This window comes from Coregonus clupeaformis, chromosome 15 (genome assembly GCF_020615455.1).
Source record: "Coregonus clupeaformis isolate EN_2021a chromosome 15, ASM2061545v1, whole genome shotgun sequence".
Lineage (NCBI taxonomy): Eukaryota > Metazoa > Chordata > Actinopteri > Salmoniformes > Salmonidae > Coregonus > Coregonus clupeaformis.
Genome location: NC_059206.1, coordinates 12,745,891 through 12,769,236, shown reverse-complemented (window position 1 = coordinate 12,769,236; position 23,346 = coordinate 12,745,891). Strand labels below are relative to the sequence as shown.

The 23,346-nt window shown below is 46.4% G+C and overlaps 1 protein-coding gene across 1 annotated transcript in view; it reads right to left on the bottom strand.

Annotated features, from left to right (window-relative positions):
• The window catches only part of LOC121583632 (YTH domain-containing protein 1), a 57,291-nt gene that overhangs the window by 18,711 nt on the left and 15,234 nt on the right, over window positions 1–23,346 (bottom strand). The window contains exons 5-11 of the mRNA XM_041899786.2: window positions 19,191–19,339; window positions 17,423–17,531; window positions 15,840–15,957; window positions 15,357–15,441; window positions 13,456–13,625; window positions 10,371–10,450; window positions 7,452–7,488 (exon numbers count right to left, since the gene is read on the bottom strand). Coding sequence (XP_041755720.2) covers window positions 7,452–7,488; window positions 10,371–10,450; window positions 13,456–13,625; window positions 15,357–15,441; window positions 15,840–15,957; window positions 17,423–17,531; window positions 19,191–19,339 — 748 coding nt within the window. The remainder of the gene's footprint in view (window positions 1–7,451; window positions 7,489–10,370; window positions 10,451–13,455; window positions 13,626–15,356; window positions 15,442–15,839; window positions 15,958–17,422; window positions 17,532–19,190; window positions 19,340–23,346) is intronic.

The following is a 23,346-nucleotide window of genomic DNA, read 5'->3' as shown; positions in this document are numbered from 1 at the left end:
ACCCCAACTCTTCCAGTACCCCCAACAGTGTTTCTCAACTCCAGTCTTCCAGTACCCCAACAGCTCAACTCTTCCAGTACCCCAACAGCTCAACTCTTCCAGTACCCCAACAGCTCAACTCTTCCAGTACCCCCAACAGTGTTTCTCAACTCCAGTCTTCCAGTACCCCCAACAGCTCAACTCCTCCAGTACCCCCAACAGTGTTTCTCAACAGTGTTTTGTTGTGGCCCCGGACAAGGCAAACCTGATTCTACTTGTCAACTAATCATCAAGCCCTTGACAAGTTGAATCAGGTCTTTTGTCCGGGGCAAAAACGTGTGCTGTTGGGGGTACTCAAGGACCAGAGTTGGGAAACACTGTCCTAGGGGATGCTTGGCCACCCTTGACATATTATATTGCAACTTTTACAACCAAATATTTATGTATTTCTAAAATAGTTCCATCTTTCAATGAATCAGGGATCGAATGGCTATAAAAAAGGTAAAATAATAATAAATAATTGGTCATTTAGCAGACGCTCTTATCCAGAGCGACTTACAGGAGCAATTAGGGTTAAGTGCCTTGCTCAAGGGCACATCGACAGATTTTTCACCTAGTCGGCCCGGGGATTAGAACCAGCGACCTTTCGGTTACTGGCACAACGCTCTTACCCACTAAGCTACCTGCCTCCCCGTAGGTAGGCTAACTAAAGCCATGTTCTTCTAACAAAAGTCTCAAATATTCAGGTTACAGGGGAGCTCTATTGAGTCGTTTCTCAATTAGGCTATTCTAAAAAAATATGTATTTAACAATGTCAGAATAAGATGACTACTGTTGAAGAGGGGAAATCCCAGCTTTCCAACAGTGTCAGATTAATTTCTCAACTCCTAATATTCAGTGCTTGAGACATACATTCAGTGGTCAGTTTATTAGGTACTAATGCAGGCAGACAGGCATCGAGGCATTCAGTTACTGTTCAACTGAACGTTAGGCTGGGCAAAACGAGTGACCTAAGCGACTGAGCGTGGTATGATCGTCGGCGCCAGGCGTACCGATTCCAGTATCTCAGAAACGGCCGGCCTCCTGGGCTTTTCACACACAACAGTCCCGTGTAGCTCAGTTGGTAGAGCGTGGCGTTTGCAACGCCAGGGTTGTGGGTTCGATTCCCACGGGGGGCCAGTATGAAAAAAAAAAAAATGTATGCACTCACTAACTGTAAATCGCTCTGGATTAGAGCGTCTGCTAAATGACTAAAATGTAAATCTAAAATGTAACGGTGTGTTTACTGAGAATGGTGCAACAAACAAAAAAACTACCGGTCAGCTCAGTCCTGTGGGCAAAAACAGCTCTTTGATGAGAGGACAAAGGAGAATGGCAAGAATGGTGCAAGCTAACAGGCGGGCCACAAACAGGCAAATAACGGCGCAGTACAACAGTGGTGTGCAGAACGGCATCTTGGAACGCACAACTCGCTGGTCCTTGTCACGGACGGGCTGTCGCAGCAGACGACCACACCGGGTTCCACTCCTATCAGCTAAAAACAAGAAGAAGCGGCTCCAGTGGGCACGCCATCACCACCACTGGACAACTGAGGAGTGGAAAAACATCGCTTGGTCCGACGAATACCAGTTCCTATTGCTTCATGCTGATAGCAGAGTCCATGGCCCCATCCTGCCTGGTGTCAACGGTACAGGCTGGTGGCGGTGGTGTAATGGTGTGGGGAATGTTTTCATGGCACACGTTAGGTCCCTCGATACCAATTGAGCAACGTTTCCATGCCCCGAAGAATTCCGGCTGTTCTGGAGGCAAAAGGGGGGTCCGACCCGGTACTTAATAAACAGGCCACCGAGTGTAGTTTTACAACCCAAGTATGTAGCACCCGTCCCGTTCATCAACTGCACGTCGGCCATTTGCAATTATTAACGAGTGCCGGTGGAAAGACATAACGACAAAATTAACACATGCTAATAATTAGGGGTGGTACACGTATTCGTCCTGAACCGTTCGGTACGGGGTCTGTGCAGCGACGCTCCCCATCCTGAACCGTTCGGTACGGGGTATGTGCAGCGACGCTCCCCATCCTGAACCGTTCGGTACGGGGTCTGTGCAGCGACGCTCCCCATCCAACCTGAGAGAGCTTGAGAGGATCTGCAAAGAAGAACGGGAGAAGCTCCCCAAATACAAGTGTGTCAAGCTTGTAGTGTCATACCCAAGAAGACTTGAGGCTGTAATAGCTGCCAAAAGGTTCTTCAACAAAGTACTGAGTAAAAGGGGTCTGAACACTTTCCGAAGGCACTGTAAGCAAACCAAAGCCGAAGATATCAATACAACCTGTGTTGCGCTTACTTAACAGTGAAAGCCCATTACATTACCCGGAGTGGGAGATGTACAGCGCTACAGACATGCCCACTTTATGAGAGTCACAAGTGCACGTCTGGTACTGAAGGAGGTAGTGTCATGGCGCGTTCGTCTGGTACTGAAGGAGGTAGTGTCATGGCGCGTTCGTCTGGTACTGAAGGAGGTAGTGTCATGGCGCGTTCGTCTGGTACTGAAGGAGGTGGTGTCATGGCGCGTTCGTCTGGTACTGAAGGAGGTGGTGTCATGGCGCGTTCGTCTGGTACTGAAGGAGGTGGTGTCATGGCGCGTTCGTCTGGTACTGAAGGAGGTGGTGTCATGGCGCGTTCGTCTGGTACTGAAGGAGGTGGTGTCATGGCGCGTTCGTCTGGTACTGAAGGAGGTGGTGTCATGGCGCGTTCGTCTGGTACTGAAGGAGGTGGTGTCATGGCGCGTTCGTCTGGTACTGAAGGAGGTGGTGTCATGGCGCGTTCGTCTGGTACTGAAGGGGGTGGTGTCATGGCGCGTTCGTCTGGTACTGAAGGGGGTGGTGTCATGGCGCGTTCGTCTGGTACTGAAGGAGGTGGTGTCATGGCGCGTTCGTCTGGTACTGAAGGAGGTGGTGTCATGGCGCGTTCGTCTGGTACTGAAGGAGGTGGTGTCATGGCGCGTTCGTCTGGTACTGAAGGAGGTGGTGTCATGGCGCGTTCGTCTGGTACTGAAGGAGGTGGTGTCATGGCGCGTTCGTCTGGTACTGAAGGAGGTAGTGTCATGGCGCGTTCGTCTGGTACTGAAGGAGGTGGTGTCATGGCGCGTTCGTCTGGTACTGAAGGAGGTAGTGTCATGGCGCGTTCGTCTGGTACTGAAGGAGGTGGTGTCATGGCGCGTTCGTAACCAAAGAAGTGGGAATTTACCACATGCGACTAGGAAAAACCGACTTCAAATGGCCGTCCAACTGGTAATTACTAGCGGGAAACTGACTATCATCCTGAGCACCCACTTCTCCCACATGGTGACCTCTGCTACTAAGGAGATGGCTTCTATAACAGCATTTTCGGAAGTTAAATGCAACAGAATTTATAAAAAGCTATTTATTAAATGTTTGTTTTTTTACTCCAATTTGTTTACAAGCCTGATAGCTGTACTTTTAGTTTATGGTTGACACAGCCAATTAACATTGTGAATGGCATTTAATTTTCCCGCTGTACCGAAACCAAACCGTGGCCCCAAAACCGCAATAGGTACCAAATGGTGGGTTTGGTGAAAGTTACACTCCTAGTAATAATAGCTAAACAGTTAGCCAATTTAAAAACAAACATTGCAGCCTGGCTAGCTATCTAGTTAGTCTGTTGTATAGGTGGGCGCATCCAATAGACTAGGGGAAGCTAAGCTTCCTTAAAGTAAATTGAACTTGCCAAAATTATATAATTACTCCTGTCTACACAAAAATTAATAAAATCCTTGAAAACACCCACACCAGAGAACATGATTTAGCCAGAGGATCATTAGGTTCTTTAAATATTTTTTGCTGTGGATTGTTTTAAATCACAAAGCCAGAGCATAACCTACAGTCGGGAAGCGCGCAGTTTGGCCAGCGAGCGCAGCACGTCAAATAGCTGATTGTTGATTTGCGGCTGTCAAATGAAAAGCATCTCAAATATGCCTATCGCAATATTTCAAAATCCAAGTCGCTGGAAAAACAGAAAAGAGAGAAAAAAAAACATAGGCTATGAAAATTCTGCAATAGGTTGTTGAGCGAACAGTAGCTTATCTTATTGCCACTATAGCAGAGAGCATCGGCCATATACCCGGTGAATGGGCATATTCACTGTCTATCATTGGTTGAGTCCATGTTCCTGGAAGGTTTTTTTTTAGGACAATTTCCTCCTCCAGGCTAGATGGACATCATAGCCTACAATATGTCTCCCCCTTTTCATAGGCATAGCTCAGATGGTTACATTCAAGGTCGTTTTTTTATTGATCTCAGTTTGTCAGCGTCGGCAGAGTAACCTCCCCTGCCGTTTTATGTGGTATTAACGATTCTGCTACGGTCTCAAGTCATGGAGAGTACAGTGTTGTAGAATTGTGTGAAATATGTTAATAAAAAAAAAAGACAAATTATTTCTGATTCTTCTTGGATCCTCCTAAAAAAATGTCACTAGCTGGGGCTGAGCTCTGGATGTGTGCAAATAAGCAGAATGGTCTTTTTTTGCAAACAATGAGCCAGTTATATTATTAGCCTAACAGTTCAGTTATATTATTAGCCTAACTTATGACTGTCCAATCTACTCATCACTTTTTACATTAGTCTGCAAATGCGATGATGGATGCAATACTTTATAATAAAGGTTTTTTTTCTTCCCCTAACATGAAACTCCGCCCATTGTGCATATCATTATTTTATATGCTGCAGCTACATTTAGTAACGACAGAATGCATTTGCACAGTAAAACTTTTGTATGACTTGTCAAATGAATAGTAAATGGCAAGGAGTGGGGGGAAATAGGTGCAGGTGAATTGATAACCACACCAGAGACGGCATTAATGCTAAGTGATAGGATCAAGACGTCACTTCTAAAAGCATCTTTATCACCATTGCCTGCTGAATTTGCAAGATAACTTTTCATTTTGAAAATGTGTCACCTGACTTCAAATCAAATCTTATTGGTCACATACACGTTTAGCAGATGTTATTGCGGGTGTAGCGAATATGCTTGCCCATGGATTGATGTTTCAGCATTGTCTCAATGAAGAGTTTGGCGTTCGACCCGCAGTTACAAGCCTGCTAGTTATCGGCAGGTGGACAAACAATATCCACCATCATAGTACAGATGAAACCTGAGCTGGAATGTTTAGCTAACTGAAGCTGGCTAGCTTTAGAAAACCCTGAGTAGATCGAGCTTCAATCATAGTACACCCTTAAGGTGGAGGTTTACTGTATCGGTTATACAGTGGGGGGAAAAAAGTATTTAGTCAGCCACCAATTGTGCAAGTTCTCCCACTTAAAAAGATGAGAGAGGCCTGTAATTTTCATCATAGGTACACGTCAACTATGACAGACAAATTGAGGAAAACAATTCTAGAAAATCACATTGTAGGATTTTTAATGAATTTATTTGCATATTATGGTGGAAAATAAGTATTTGGTCACCTACAAACAAGCAAGATTTCTGGCTCTCACAGACCTGTAACAACTTCTTTAAGAGGCTCCTCTGTCCTCCACTCGTTACCTGTATTAATGGCACCTGTTTGAACTTGTTATCAGTATAAAAGACACCTGTCCACAATCTCAAACAGTCACACTCCAAACTCCACTATGGCCAAGACCAAAGAGCTGTCAAAGGACACCAGAAAAAGCACCAGGCTGGGAAGACTGAATCTGCAATAGGTAAGCAGCTTGGTTTGAAGAAATCAACTGTGGGAGCAATTATTAGGAAATGGAAGACATACAAGACCACTGATAATCTCCCTTGATCTGGGGCTCCACGCAAGATCTCACCCCGTGGGGTCAAAATGATCACAAGAACGGTGAGCAAAAATCCCAGAACCACACGGGGGAACCTAGTGAATGACCTGCAGAGAGCTGGGACCAAAGTAACAAAGCCAGCCATCAGTAACACACTACGCCGCCAGGGACTCAAATCCTGCCCCTGCTTAAGCCAGTACATGTCCAGGCCCGTCTGAAGTTTGCTAGAGTGCATTTGGATGATCCAGAGGAGGATTGGGAGAATGTCATATGGTCAGATGAAACCAAAATATAACTTTTTGGTAAAAACTCAACTCGTCGTGTTTGGAGGACAAAGAATGCTGAGTTGCATCCAAAGAACACCATACCTACTGTGAAGCATGGGGGTGGAAACATCATGCTTTGGGGCTGTTTTTCTGCAAAGGGACCAGGACGACTGATCTGTGTAAAGGAAAGAATGAATGGGGCCATGTATCGTGAGATTTTGAGTGAAAACCTCCTTCCATCAGCAAGGGCATTGAAGATGAAACGTGGCTGGGTCTTTCAGCATGACAATGATCCCAAACACACCGCCCGGGCAACAAAGGAGTGGCTTCGTAAGAAGCATTTCAAGGTCCTGGAGTGGCCTAGCCAGTCTCCAGATCTCAACCCCATAGAAAATCTTTGGAGGGAGTTGAAAGTCCGTGTTGCCCAGCGACAGCCCCAAAACATCACTGCTCTAGAGGAGATCTGCATGGAGGAATGGGCCAAAATACCAGCAACAGTGTGTGAAAACCTTGTGAAGACTTACAGAAAATGTTTGACCTGTGTCATTGCCAACAAAGGGTATATAACAAAGTATTGAGAAACTTTTGTTATTGACCAAATACTTATTTTCCACCATAATTTGAGGATTTTAATTTGAGGAAGGCCCTCAAAATTGTCAAAGACTCCAGCCACCCTAGTCATAGACTGTTCTCTCTGCTACCGCACGGCAAGCGGTACCGGAGTGCCAAGTCTAGGTCCAAAAGACTTCTCAACAGCTTCTACCCCCAAACCATAAGACTCCTGAACAGCTAATCATGGCTACCCGGACTATTTGCACTGCCCCCCCACCCCATCCTTTTTACGCTGCTGCTACTCTGTTAATTATTTATGCATAGTCACTTTAACTCTACCCACATGTACATATTACCTCAACTAGCCGGTGCCCCCGCACATTGACTCTGCACCGGTACCCCCCTGTATATATAGCCTCCCTACTGTCACTTTATTTTACTTCTGCTCTTTTTTTTCTCAACACTTTTTTTGTTGTTGTTTTATTTGTACTTTTTTTTGTTAAAAATAAATGCACTGTTGGTTAAGGGCTGTAAGTAAGCATTTCACTGTAATGTCTGCACCTGTTGTATTCGGCGCATGTGACCAATACAATTTGATTTGATTTGAATTTGCAAATAAATTCATTAAAAATCCTACAATGTGATTTTCTGGAAAAAATTCTAATTTTGTCTGTCATAGTTGACGTGTACCTATGATGAAAATTACAGGCCTCTCTCATCTTTTTAAGTGGGAGAACTTGCACAATTGGTGGCTGACTAAATACTTTCCCCCCCCCACTGTACCTACCTAATCCTCTCCAATCTACACTAGGGTTTCCATTTGGGGTCCACGGTGAGTGATGTCAGGTACTTACCGGTCAACTGGTGGGTTACGTTGAACTGGCATAAAGCCTGTATAAAGAGAGAAAGCTGATTTACTCCGACTGGTGAGTTACGTTCTTTCATGTCCCCTATGGAACATCTCTGTTTACAAAGACACACAAGTTGCCCTTTCAAAATGTTTTGTCTAATATTGTAACACATATCTGTAGTCAATAAGAATGTGAATCAGTACTTCACCTATGAGCACCCACTTAAAGAATACATTATATACAGTTGAAGTCGGAAGTTTACAAGTCACTTAGGTTGAAGTCATTCAAACTGGTTTTTTCAACCACTCCACAAATTTCTTGTTAAACTAAAGTTTTGGCAAGTCGGTTAGGACATCTACTTTGTGCATGACACAAGTAATTTTTCCAACAATTGTTTACCGACAGATTATTTCACTTATAAATTCACTGTATCACAATTCCAGTGGGTCAGAAGTTTACATACACTAAGTTGACTGTGCCTTTAAACAGCTTGGAAAATTCCAGAAAATGATGTTATGGCTTTAGAAGCTTCTGATAGGCTAATTGACAACATTTGAGTCATTTGGAGGTGTACCTGTGGATGTATTTCAAAGCCTACCTTCAAACTCAGTGCCCCTTTGCTTGACATCATTGGAAAATCAAAAGAAATCAGCCAAGACATCAGAAAAAAAATTGTAGACCTCCACAAGTCTGGTTCATGGGAGCAATTTCCAAACACCTGAAGGTACCACGTTCATCTGTACAAACAATAGTACGCAAGTATAAACACCATGGGACCACGCAGCCGTCATACCGCTCAGGAAGGAGACGCGTTCTGTCTCCTTAAGATTAACGTACTTTGGTGCGAAAAGTGCAAATCAATCCCAGAACAACAGAAAAGGACCTTGTGAAGATGCTGAAGGAAACAGGTACAAAAGTATCAATATCCACAGTAAAACAAGTCCTATATTGACAAACTGAATGGCCGCTCAGCAAGGAAGAAGCCACCGCTCCAAAACTGCCATAAAAAAGCCAGACTACGGTTTGCAACTGCACATGGGGACAAAGATCGTACTTTTTGGAGAAATGTCCTCTGGTCTGATGAACCAAAAATAGAACTGTTTGGCCATAATGACCATCGTTATGTTTGGAGGAAAAAGGGGGTTGCTTGCAAACCGAAGAACACCATCCCAACCGTGAAGCACGGTGGCAGCATCATGCTTTGGGGGTGCTTTGCTGCAGGAGGGACTGGTGCACTTCACAAAATAGATGGCATCACGAGGAAGGAAAATTATGTGGATATATTGAAGCAACATCTCAAGACATCAGTCAGGAAGTTAAAGCTGGGTCGCAAATGTTTCTTCCAAATGGACAATGACCCCAAGCATACTTCCAAAGTTGTGGCAAAATGGCTTAAGGACAACAATGTCAAGGTATTGGAGTGGCCATCACAAAGCCCTGACCTTAATCCTATAGAAAATTTGTGGGCAGAACTGAAAAAGCGTGTGCGAGCAAGGAGGCCTTTAAACCTGACTCAGTTACACCAGCTCTGTCAGGAGGAATGGGCTAAAATTTACCCAACTTATTGTGGGAAGCTTGTGGAAGGCTACCCGAAACGTTTGACCCAAGTTAAACAATTTAAAGGCAATGCTACCAAATACTAATTGAGTGTTTGTAAACTTCTGACCCACTGGGAATGTGATGAAAGAAATAAAAGCTGAAATAAATCATTGGGCTCCCGAGTGGCGCAGTGGTCTAAGGTACTGCATCTCAGTGCTTGAGGCGTCACTACAGACCCCCTGGTTAGATTCCAGGCTGTATCACAACCGGCCGTGATTGGGAGTCCCATAGGGCGGCGCACAATTGGCCCAGCGTCGTCCGGGTTTGGCCGGTGTAGGCCGTCATTGTAAATAAGAATTTGTTCTTAACTGACTTGCCTAGATAAATAAAGGTAAAATAAAATAAAAAAATTCTCTACTATTATTCTGACATTTCACATTCTTAAAATAAAGCGGTGATCCTAACTGACCTAAGACAGGGAGTTTTTACTAGGATTAAATGCCAGTAATTATGAAAAATTGAGTTTAAATGTACTTGGCTAAGGTGTATGTAAACTTCAGACTTCAACTGTATTACTTGGTGTGACAATCCCTACTCTTGATTCATAACATCCAAAGTGGAAAATATTACACAGAGCTGATCGATGAAATAGGACATTAAAATCTAAACTCCTGCCACTATAGCAAACTGATCGTTGTAACGGTATTAAATCAGCTAGGCTAATCAATGGTCATCTGGATCTGTCTGAAAACTCTGTTCATATGTTGAAGAAATGGATCCAATGAGCTTTACTTTTCAAACTAAAGCAGTTTTCATTAAGCACATTGTATCATTCAGATACCGTACCAATAAAGAGACAAGACCAACACGAATGCCGGCCGTGCTCTTCACCTCTGAACACAACGGGACGTCATTTTCTGTTAATTTCCAGATTATTCTTCATGTTTTATCACAACCGTTCGTCGGCACCCAGAAGGTGATCTACTGCACACGGCTGACGTTCCTGTTGGTCCATCTATATAACTGACATTGACTGGTACCAATACAATTACAAGTTGTGTGCCCAAATGGTACCCTGTTCCATATATAATAATAATATGCCATTTAGCAGACGCTTTTATCTAAAGCGACTTACAGTCATGTGTGCATACATCTTTACGTATGGGTGGTCCCGGGGATCGAACCCACTACCCCGGCGTTACAAGCGCCATGCTCTACCAATTGAGCTACAGAGGACCACCCATATATATATATATATATATCACTGCTTTTGACCAGAGCCTTGTGGACCCTGGTCAAAAGTAGTGCACTATTTAGGTAATAAGAGTCCCATTTGGGGGCCACCATTATTTCCATGCCAATACATATGTTAGTAATAGTAACCTGGTCTCTGTGGGAACTCTGCTGGATAGTCAATCCTCGGGCGTTTCCTGTTGTGAATGTCATATTCCTCGGGCCGACGCCTACATGAATTAGGTAAACAATTGAGACAAAGTGCCACGATACAGCAACATCCTAGTAGGCCTATATCATAAACACACATACTCTGAAACATCTGAAAAGCATATATATATATAAACATTTAAATGAACTAGTAAAATCACCTATTGACAGATTGAGAAACAAAAGTGATTTAAGACAGATCACCATTCTGATTACATTCACCTCCATAAAAAGGGTCAAAACTTAATTTATGCCCAAAATTCTGGATGCATTTCATTGAATCTTGACAGTATTCCCAAATACTGCTTAAAACACTAAACATGTATAGACAGTTATCAATCAACCCTTATATTCTGAATGACATCTTACTGCTTCATCAACCCTTATATTCTGAATGACATCTTACTGCTTGTGGACAGTTACATTAAAAACAGTTAATTCACAAGTTAGCTTTTGCTCAGGTTGGTTCCATGATAGTCCAGCCCATTCTGCAGCTAAAACAAGATGTTTCCAGTACTGTATCTGTTGAAGTGCATCCTTCTTAGATTAGGGGCACCTGTCTGTGGGAGTTGCCCCATATTTCTCCAATAAGGAGCTAGACAGTTACCTCCTCTGCTTCTGACTAGCCATCAATAACAAATGTAAGCACTGACTGGATGATCATTACTCCACAAGACACCTTCCATGTTCAATTAAAATCAACCAGATAGTTTTTTTTTGTACAGCTGGGTTAATGACTGTCTACAGGTAAATGAGAAAGAGCCGGTTAAAATGGTAACATACCGCTTTCTTGTAGTTTTGTGACTGTTACCGTTGACATATATTAAGATAGCAAAAGTTCATATAGACAGTCCATCTTATGGTTTAGGGTCTACAGCCACAAAGACATTACAAGGAGGGGGCCGGGCTGGGAGGGCAAAGGGGGAGATTGATAAGGGTGATTGATGCAGTCCATTGCAATCAAAACGAAAAGACCAGAGGATGAGCTTCACTTCGGCCATTTTATAAACCAAAAGGTGACCGACCCCCTTTGGCTTAGAACTTCCCTTCCTTGTGGTGTCATTCTCAGTCCATTAAAGGCCTTCAAAAGGAAACGAGTGGGTCTCCTCCTACCTTATTCTCAGTCCTTTAGGTTAGGATATGGAAACACTCCTGTCCTTTAAGAAACACTCCTAACCTAGTCCTTTAGGTTAGGATATGGAAACACTCCTGTCCTTTAGGAAACACTCCTAACCTAGTCCTTTAGGTTAGGATATGGAAACACTCCTGTCCTTTAGGAAACACTCCTAACCTAGTCCTTTAGGTTAGGATATGGAAACACTCCTGTCCTTTAGGAAACACTCCTAACCTAGTCCTTTAGGTTAGGATATAGAAACACTCCTGTCCTTTAGGAAACACTCCTAACCTAGTCCTTTAGGTTAGGATATAGAAACACTCCTGTCCTTTAGGAAACACTCCTAACCTAGTCCTTTAGGTTAGGATATGGAAACACTCCTGTCCTTTAGGAAACACTCCTAACCTAGTCCTTTAGGTTAGGATATAGAAACACTCCTGTCCTTTAGGAAACACTCCTAACCTAGTCCTTTAGGTTAGGATATGGAAACACTCCTGTCCTTTAGGAAACACTCCTAACCTAGTCCTTTAGGTTAGGATATGGAAACACTCCTGTCCTTTAGGAAACACTCCTAACCTAGTCCTTTAGGTTTCCCTAACCACCTACCACCAGATGACATTCATTCCGGATGAAGAAACGGTAACAAGGAACGGCTGGCTGGCTCTCTCTCAGCACCACAACATTGGCATCTTCAGTCCTGTTGGGTTGTGGGGGGGTGGGGGGCAGTGACCGACCAACCGTTAGCCAAAATGTTTTCGCGGGCATATGATTTCTTGCGGAGGGGATGTAGGGGGATTTGGATTGCTGGTGTAATGGAGCATTGCAACAGGAGGTAGAGAAAACCACTGATCACACAGCAGAGCCAAGCCCCCTCTCTCAAGGTTGTTGCCAGGTCTCCCAAAGGCCAACGATTCTTTTCCCAACTGGCCTACCGCTTTCCAACGCTTTTTACCCCCTTTCCAGCAGCTTTGTAGATAGACGGACACCCCCCCCCCACCCCCCTTGGACGCTACAGGCATATACACGAGTAGTGTAGACATCACATGTATACGTTATGTATATTCAATAGATGACCCATGGAGGGAGAGAAAAGTCCTCTGGAAGCATTTAAGACAGCATCATCTTTCTCCCCCTCAAATCGATGTGCCATCTTCTGTTTAAATAGAATGGTTCCTTTTTCTAAGCCATATATGACTAGGTTTAACTCCCCCAGGATACTTCTGAAAGAAAAGGCTTTGGGAACAAATTTTTAAAAAAACAACTTATCTAGACAAATTCATTCAAGCAACCTAAAGAATGTATTGCGTATTAAACTCAACTACAACTTTGGTGGTTTTAAGAATCATGATGGTTCAAATTAAATTGCATTCCTTATTTTGAGAGATCAAACTCAACCCGTTTCTTTACATTGAATTAACCACCATCACCTGCAGAGAGAGACAAGCCACACTCAGCCTACTAGCACTGTGGTTAGCACTGGCCCGGCCCATAGATACTGTGGTTAGCACTGGCCCGGCCCATAGATACTGTGGTTAGCACTGGCCCGGCCCATAGATACTGTGGTTAGCACTGGCCCGGCCCATAGATACTGTGGTTAGCACTGGCCCGGCCCATAGATACTGTGGTTAGCACTGGCCCGGCCCATAGATACTGTGGTTAGCACTGGCCCGGCCCATAGATACTGTGGTTAGCACTGGCCCGGCCCATAGATATCTATCCTCCTCAGTGGAACTGCTGTATGGGGTCCTTAGCAACAGCCCAGAGGATTTCAGCAGGTTTCCCTCTTCGCTGGGATGTGATGAGAGCAGAGCATTCTGGGAGGGACGGTTAGACCATCGGATCAGAACAATGCTCCGGCATCACGTCACGCCGACACAAGAGCGCACTAGCAGTCCAAAGAACATTTCTAACCTTCCCAGGTCGCCTCGGGCGGGCTCTCTGTGCGGCGGGCGTCCTCGAGAACGCGGCTCCGAAGGCATCCTCCTCTTGTGTCGCATTTTATGAATAACTTGATACAAGTCAATGCTCTCGTCCTGGGGGAACAGCATGCACAGCTGCATCCCACACTCGGTCTCGATCTCCTGATGGTCCCGAGGAGGAGGAGGAGGAGAGAGGGGGGGGACAGATTAGTAGATAAAACTAAATTAGAATTAGTAGCTTGAAAATATATATAATACAGTGCGTTCTGAAAGTATTCAGACCCCTTCCCTTTTTCCACATTGTTACGTTACAGCCTTACTCTAAAATTGATTTAAAACATGTTTTTCTTCAATCCACACACACACACACACACACACACACACACACACACACACACACACACACACACCCCCATAATGACAACAAAAAAAAGGTTTAGAAAGTATTCAGACCCTTTGCTATGAGACTCGAAATTGAGCTCAGGTGCATCCTGTTTCCATTGATCATCCTTGAGATGTTTCTACAACTTGATTGGAGTCCACCTGTGGGACATTCAATTGATTGGACATGATTTGGAAAGGTCCCCAAGAACACAGTGGCCTCCATTCTTGAATGGAAGAAGTTTGGAACCACCCAGACTCTTCCTAGAGCTGGCTGCCCGGCCAAACTGAGCAATCGGGGGAGAGGAGCCTTGGTCAGGGAGGTGACCAAGAACCTGATGGTCACTCTGACAGAGATCAAGAGTTCCTCTGTGGAGATGGGAGAACCTTCCAGAAGGACAACCATCTCTGCAGCACTCCACCAATCTGGCCTTTATGGTAGAGTGGCCAGACGGAAGCCACTCCTCAGTAAAAGGCACATGACAGCCCGCTTGGAGTTTGCCAAGAGGCACCTAAAGACTCTCAGACCATGAGAAACAAGATTCTCTGGTCTGATGAAACCAAGATTGAACTCTTTGGCCTGAATACCAAGCGTCACGTCTGGAGGAAACCTGGCACCATCCCTACGGTGAAGCATGGTGGTGGCAGCATCATGTTGTGGGGATGTTTTTCAGCGGCAGGGACTGGGAGACTATTCAGGATCGAGGCAAAGGAACAGAGCAAAGTACAGAGAGATCCGTGATGAAAACCTGCTCCAGAGCGCTCAGGACCTCAGACTGGGGTGAAGGTTCACCTTCCAACAGGACAACAACCCTAACCACACAGCCAAGACAACGCAGGAGTGGCTTCGGGACAAGTCTCTGAATGTCCTTGAGTGGCCCAGCCAGAGCCCGGACTTGAACCCAATCTAACATCTCTGGAGAGACCTGAAAATAGCTGTGCAGCGATGCTCCCCATCCAACCTGACAGAGCTTGAGAGGATCTGCAGAGAAGAATGGGAGAAACTCCCCAAATACAGGTGTGCCAAGCTTGTAGCATCACACCCAAGAAGACTCGAGGCTGTAATCGCTGCCAAAGGTGCTTCAACAAAGTACTGAGTAAAGGGTCTGAATACTTATGTAAATGTGATATTTCCGTTTCTTTCTTAGTTTTTTCGCATACATTTCTCAGAACCTGTTTTTACTTTGTATTGTGTGTAGATTGATGAGGGGAAACAATATTTAACCTGTTTTTACTTTGTATTGTGTGTAGATTGACGAGGGGAAACAATATTTAATCCATTCTTTGAAAAACGCTGGAACGTAACAAATTGTGGAAAAAGTCGAGGGGTCTGAATACTTTCCGAAGGCACTGTATATGCCATTTAGCAGATGCTTTTATCCAAAGCAACTTAAAATCATGCTTGCATACATTTTCGTATGAGTTACCCCAGCGGGAATCAAACCCACAATGCTGTAGTTACAAGCTCTAGAAAGTGAGCCACACAGAACCAAAAGACATGGATAGCTTTACCTGTCCATCCCGGCCGATCTTTACAGGCTTGTGTTCATTCCATGGGTTGGAGAGGTGAGCTGTTTTAGTGAATGGCAACTCCCGTCTGAAAACAAGTGATTTAGATCATTAATTTACACAGGATCATGGATGCATAAGTCTTACAACAGATCTGAGATGACAAAACACTGAATTGGCTGAAAATGCATCATATTTATATTCCAAAACCCTATGGGCCTGGGTCCAAAGTAGTGCACCATATAGGGAATAGGGTGCCATTCTCTGGTCTAAAGTAGTGCACTATATAGGGAATAGGGTGTCATTCTCTGGTCTAAAGTAGTGCACCATATAGGGAATAGGGTGCCATTCTCTGGTCTAAAGTAGTGCACCATATAGGGAATAGGGTGCCATTCTCTGGTCTAAAGTAGTGCACCATATAGGGAATAGGGTGCCATTTGGGACGCATCTATGGCTTTGAGGATAAGCCAGAGCCAGTGTGTTTACCTGCAGATCCAGTGGATCTTGAACACCCCACCCAGCATCTTGGCGTTCATCCCAGCAGGCAGGACCCAGTGGATGGGAGACCCTCCATGATGGGACTCAGACGACAGCCTGGCAAAACCTGCACACACAGGAGAACAGACCATATTCAGTTCACTACACTTTAAAACCTGCCCACCGGACGATAACACGTTGACCTGCCCACCGGATGATAACACGTTGACCTGCCCACCGGACGATAACGCGTTGACCTGCCCACCGGATGATAACACGTTGACCTGCCCACCGGATGATAACGCGTTGACCTGCCCACCGGACGATACCACGTTGACCTGCCCACCGGATGATAACACGTTGACCTGCCCACCGGACGATACCACGTTGACCTGCCCACCGGATGATAACACGTTGACCTGCCCACCGGATGATAACACGTTGCCCTGCCCACCGGATGATAACACGTTGCCCTGCCCACCGGATGATAACGCGTTGACCTGCCCACCGGACGATAACACGTTGACCTGCCCACCGGATGATAACACGTTGCCCTGCCCACCGGATGATAACACGTTGCCCTGCCCACCGGATGATAACACGTTGACCTGCCCACCGGATGATAACACGTTGCCCTGCCCACCGGATGATAACACGTTGCCCTGCCCACCGGATGATAACACGTTGCCCTGCCCACTGGATGATAACGCGTTGACCTGCCCACTGGATGATAACGCGTTGACCTGCCCACTGGATGATAACGCGTTGACCTGCCCACCGGATGATAACACGTTGACCTGCCCACTGGATGATAACACGTTGACCTGCCCACTGGATGATAACGCGTTGACCTGCCCACTGGATGATAACGCGTTGACCTGCCCACCGGATGATAACGCGTTGACCTGCCCACCGGATGATAACATCAGGGATGTGATCAGGACAAGATAGAAAATCTAAGGTAGGGGTGTCAATTCCTGGAGGACCCAGTGTCTTCAGGGTTTCGCGCCTCCCGTGTACTTGCTTGATTAGTAAAGGTTATTGATTAGTTAGGAAATGCAATAGAGCTCTGGGGCCTCGTCAACCGTGCTAAATATCATTAGGCCTACGTTATATATTGATTTTATAATTACTGTGCATTCAACACCTCCATTTCCCTCAAAATAACAATATTAATAATATTTGGTTGCAATACAACTGATCAACAACAACAAGTTGTGCGTTCGCTTGATCTGAGATTCGTGTGGAGATATGCACACTTTCAGAATGGATAAATACCAACCTTTGCGGGAAAACTGGCTCACACAAGGTTTAAACTCTTATTTGTGCCTACTCCCCTTTGCCAAACGAGTCCCCTGGTCTAAAGTAGTGCACTATATAGGGAATAGGGTGCCATTCTCTGGTCTAAAGTAGTGCACTATATAGGGAATAGGGTGCCATTCTCTGGTCTAAAGTAGTGCACTATATAGGGAATAGGGTGCCATTCTCTGGTCTAAAGTAGTGCACTATATAGGGAATAGGGTGCCATTCTCTGGTCTAAAGTAGTGCACTATGTAGGGAATAAGACGCCATTTGAGATGCAGCCTGTTTACCTTGGAACTTTCCGCTCTCCCTGACGGAGAAGACCAGGACGACGCTGCGGGCGGAACGGAAGGCAGCGTTCAGCTTCTTCTCATTAACGGGCAGAGTGGACCACACCCCCTGCAAATAACAACCAACAACAACACACTGTTTGGACCACACCCCCTGGAAATAACAACCAACAACATCACACTGTTTGGACCACACCCCCTGGAAATAACAACCAACAACATCACACTGTTTGGACCACACCCCCTGGAAATAACAACCAACAACAACATCACACTGTTTGGACCACACCCCCTGGAAATAACAACCAACAACATCACACTGTTTGGACCACACCCCCTGGAAATAACAACCAACAACATCACACTGTTTGGACCACACCCCCTGGAAATAACAACCAACAACATCACACTGTTTGGACCACACCCCCTGGAAATAACAACCAACAACATCACACTGTTTGGACCACACCCCCTGGAAATAACAACCAACAACATCACACTGTTTGCTTGTATTCAGCGTCGGTCAACATTTTCATACAGAAAAAAAAACAAAAAAAGTACATGTAACAGATATTATTTGCTGTAATTTTTGTGTTTTGTACATTCTAAATCAAATATTTTACAAAGCCCTTTTTACATCAGCAGTTATCACAACATGCTTAACAGCCTAGACCCAAACAGCAGGCAAAGCAGAGGCCAAAGCACAGTGGCTAGGACAAACTCCTCAGAAGGAAGAAACCTAGAGAGGAACCAGGCTCTGAGGGGTGGCCAGTCCTCTATTGGCTGTACTGGCTAGACCAGAGGAACCAGGCTCTGAGGGGTGGCCAGTCCTCTACTGGCTGTACTGGGTAGACCAGAGGAACCAGGCTCTGAGGGGTGGCCAGTCCTCTACTGGCTGTACTGGGTAGACCAGAGGAACCAGGCTCTGAGGGGTGGCCAGTCCTCTATTGGCTGTACTGGGTAGACCAGAGGAACCAGGCTCTGAGGGGTGGCCAGTCTATTGGCTGTACTGGCTAGACCAGAGGAACCAGGCTCTGAGGGGTGGCCAGTCCTCTACTGGCTGTACTGGGTAGACCAGAGGAACCAGGCTCTGAGGGGTGGCCAGTCCTCTATTGGCTGTACTGGGTAGAGAGGAACCAGGCTCTGAGGGGTGGCCAGTCCTCTACTGGCTGTACTGGGTAGAGAGGAACCAGGCTCTGAGGGGTGGCCAGTCCTCTACTGGCTGTACTGGGTAGACCAGAGGAACCAGGCTCTGAGGGGTGGCCAGTCCTCTACTGGCTGTACTGGGTAGAGAGGAACCTGGCTCTGAGGGGTGGCCAGTCCTCTATTGGCTGTACTGGGTAGACCAGAGGAACCAGGCTCTGAGGGGTGGCCAGTCCTCTATTGGCTGTACTGGGTAGACCAGAGGAACCAGGCTCTGAGGGGTGGCCAGTCCTCTACTGGCTGTACTGGGTAGACCAGAGGAACCAGGCTCTGAGGGGTGGCCAGTCCTCTACTGGCTGTACTGGGTAGACCAGAGGAACCAGGCTCTGAGGGGTGACCAGTCCTCTATTGGCTGTACTGGCTAGACCAGAGGAACCAGGCTCTGAGGGGTGACCAGTCCTCTACTGGCTGTACTGGGTAGACCAGAGGAACCAGGCTCTGAGGGGTGACCAGTCCTCTATTGGCTGTACTGGGTAGAGAGGAACCAGGCTCTGAGGGGTGGCCAGTCCTCTATTGGCTGTACTGGGTAGAGATTGAGAGACTGAGTTAAGAGAGAGTAGTGCACCTTAGCCTTGGCCAGGGAGACGTTCTCATGGTTGTTGCTCTTGATCAGGAAGAAGCGTGCGTCTCGTAGGACGTACTTCAGCTTGCTGGTCTGGTCCTTACGGACGGCGCGGACAGACGACGACAGCTTCTCACGCTTCTTCTCAGAACCTGGAGAAGAAGAATTAACAAAAACGTGTTAAACTTCAAAATTACATCAAATCTAACAATTTACAGCAGCACATTGCCATGGCTGCAAAAACCCAGGGGGGAAAATATCGATACACCGATTCTTCAGGAATCTGCATTTTCAAAACGTAGGCCATACATTTTTTTTTTTTTTTTATGCTGTGATCAGGGGTGCGCAACTATAGTTTTCCTTCACACAAAAATACATCAGTTGGCAGAAAGTTGCTTCATTTTCTTAAGCTGACAGAAGTTGGCTAGCAGCCAACAAGTAAATTAGCTTATAATGAAAAAGCAAGGTATTGTTTTGCAAAATGTATGCCTGGCCATCATATTTCTAATGTTTTATCATAGCCAGCTACATTTCTTAACGTTTTGCTTGAAGTTAATCTCGCATTTTACCGGAGAAAAGTAGCTACATCAGTCAGAACGCAATCTGCTGACAGAATACCTGTTCGAGAACACGGGAATTTGATTGGCCTGATGAAAGCAAAAAAAATTAAGCATTTAGCTCCTTTTCTGTAAATCATTTAAACAGGCTAAAGTAGAAGAAGTCTCCCTGGGATTTCAGCACTGTAGTTTTCAGGGCCTAAAATGAAATCTACCAGCCACTCCGATATCTTACCAGCCAAAATATTTGTTTTGCCACTCAAATTCCACCAACACAAAAAAACTGATTAGCATGCATTGTAATGTTTCTAAAACAAATGTATTACTAGTAAGAAGTAATGTGGTATATTGCTTCATTTAATTTTTTTGTGACCCGAGTCTTTTAACCAAAATATCACAGATTAGACAAAAATGTTCACCTGCCCCTTTAAGGGCGGGTTGTTACCGTGGTAACACGACTCGAGTCAGGCTTCTAAAAATGAATCTTTCACTCAGCTCTTCACAGCCCCCAGCGCTGCAGCGCAGCCTACAGTGCTCGGTTTAAAGTAACGCACTATATAGGGAATAGGGTGCCATTTGGTTCCTGTTGTGATGGAGAAGCACCCGAACGCTCACACAGTAGTCATTCATGTTGGTACAAACGACATCAAGTTGCATAAATCTGAGCAATTAAAAAAGATGACTTCAGACTTCTCACAGGCAGGCTAAAGGAGACAGACAAGCGGGTTCTCATTTCCAGGCCTCTACCAACCATATCACTTTAGTCCTCTCCTCTGGTGCACAACTGGCTTAAATCCTACTGTTCCTCAACGGATTTGGAGTTCATTGACAATTTTGACCACTTTTGGGAGAGGCCCCAGTTTTACAAGAGGGATGGCTATGAAAGGGGCAAAGGTTTTTGGCCAACATCAAGGAGGCTCTTCTAAAACGGACTCAACAGCCCAACCCCTGCTTGGGTCATTATTCCCATCCAACCATTTCACAGCGTTATCATTGTACGGTCAGCCCAACTGGGGAAGCCCACTGTGGTCAGCTGGTCCTGTGGCTACTGTTGGGAAGCCCACTGTGGTCAGCTGGTCCTGTGGCTACTGTTGGGAAGCCCACTGTGGTCAGCTGGTCCTGTGGCTACTGTTGGGAAGCCCATTGTGGTCAGCTGGTCCTGTGGCTACTGTTGGGAAGCCCACTGTGGTCAGCTGGTCCTGTGGCTACTGTTGGGAAGCCCACTGTGGTCAGCTGGTCCTGTGGCTACTGTTGGGAAGCCCACTGTGGCCAGCTGGTCCTGTGGCTACTGTTGGGAAGCCCACTGTGGTCAGCTGGTCCTGTGGCTACTGTTGGGAAGCCCACTGTGGTCAGCTGGTCCTGTGGCTACTGTTGGGAAGCCCACTGTGGTCAGCTGGTCCTGTGGCTACTGTTGGGAAGCCCACTGTGGTCAGCTGGTCCTGTTGGGAAGCCCACTGTGGTCAGCTGGTCCTGTGGCTCCTGTTGGGAAGCCCACTGTGGTCAGCTGGTCCTGTGGCTACTGTTGGGAAGCCCACTGTGGTCAGCTGGTCCTGTGGCTACTGTTGGGAAGCCCACTGTGGTCAGCTGGTCCTGTGGTTACTGTTGGGAAGCCCACTGTGGTCAGCTGGTCCTGTTGGGAAGCCCACTGTGGACAGCTGGTCCTGTGGCTCCTGTTGGGAAGCCCACTGTGGTCAGCTGGTCCTGTGGCTACTGTTGGGAAGCCCACTGTGGTCAGCTGGTCCTGTGGCTACTGTTGGGAAGCCCACTGTGGTCAGCTGGTCCTGTGGCTACTGTTGGGAAGCCCACTGTGGTCAGCTGGTCCTGTGGCTCCTGTTGGGAAGCCCACTGTGGTCAGCTGGTCCTGTGGTTACTGTTGGGAAGCCCACTGTGGTCAGCTGGTCCTGTGGCTACTGTTGGGAAGCCCACTGTGGTCAGCTGGTCCTGTGGCTACTGTTGGGAAGCCCACTGTGGTCAGCTGGTCCTGTGCTATTATATCAAATACAATAAATATGGATACCCCCGCTGTCAATATGGATACCCCCGCTCTCAATATGGATACCCCCGCTGTCAATATGGATACCCCCGCTGTCAATATGGATACCCCCGCTGTCAATATGGATACCTCCGCTGTCAATATGGATACCCCCGCTGTCAATATGGATACCTCCGCTGTCAATATGGATACCCCCGCTGTCAATATGGATACCCCCGCTGTCAATATGGATACCCCCGCTGTCAATATGGATACCCCCGCTGTCATTATGGATACCCCGCTGTCAATATGGATACCCCCGCTGTCAATATGGATACCCCCCGCTGTCAATATGGATACCCCCGCTGTCAATATGGATACCCCCCGCTGTCAATATGGATACCCCCGCTGTCAATATGGATACCCCGCTGTCAATATGGATACCCCCGCTGTCAATATGGATACCCCCGCTGTCAATATGGATACCCCGCTGTCATTATGGATACCCCGCTGTCATTATGGATACCCCCGCTGTCAATATGGATACCCCCGCTGTCAATATGGATACCCCCGCTGTCAATATGGATACCCCCGCTGTCAATATGGATACCCCCGCTGTCATTATGGATACCCCCGCTGTCAATATGGATACCCCCGCTGTCAATATGGATACCCCCGCTGTCATTATGGATACCCCCGCTGTCAATATGGATACCCCCGCTGTCAATATGGATACCCCTACAGACGTCGCTCTTAACCAACCCTGTAGTTTTGTAGTTAGCAGAAACAGATTAGTAATGATGCCATAAATATGGAGGCTGTTTTGAAATCACATAGAGGGCTTGGGCTGTTACATATCAACGTACGAAGGTTGATGTCAAAGATGGACCCCCTTGATATCTGGGAGCATGACACGAGCGCGGATATGTTGGTTCTCAGAGAGACTTTGGTAAATGACTCAATCCCGGATAAGGACATCGCTGATTACAACATCTTCAGGTGTGACAGACTAATAAGGTGAGGGGTGGCTCTAAACCTGTTTTCACTTTGTCATTATGGGGTATTGTGTGTAAATTGATGAGGGGATTTTTTAAATTTTGGCCGAGAATCTGTCTCCGCACCACGTGCGCTCACCACTGGTGTCCCCCAGGGCTCAGTTCTAGGCCCTCTCCTATTCTCTCTATACACCAAGTCACTTGGCTCTGTCATACCCTCACATGGTCTCTCCTATCATTGCTACGCAGACGACACACAATTAACTTTCTCCTTTCCCACTTCTGATAACCAGGTGGCGAATCGCATCTCTGCATGTCTGGCAGACATATCAGCGTGGATGTCGGATCACCACCTCAAGCTGAACCTCGGCATGACGGAGCTGCTCTTCCTCCCGGGGAAGGACTGCCTGCTCCATGATTTCGCCATCACGGTTGACATCTCCCTTGTGTCCTCCTCCCAGAGTGCAAAGAACCTTGGCGTGACCCTGGACAAAACCCTGTCGTTCTCCGCTAACATCAAAGCGGTGACCCGAACCTGCAGGTTCATGCTCTACAACATTCGCAGAGTACGACCCTACCTTACACAGAAAGCGGCACAGGTCCAAATCCACGGAAGCACAGTACACGCTCAGCCC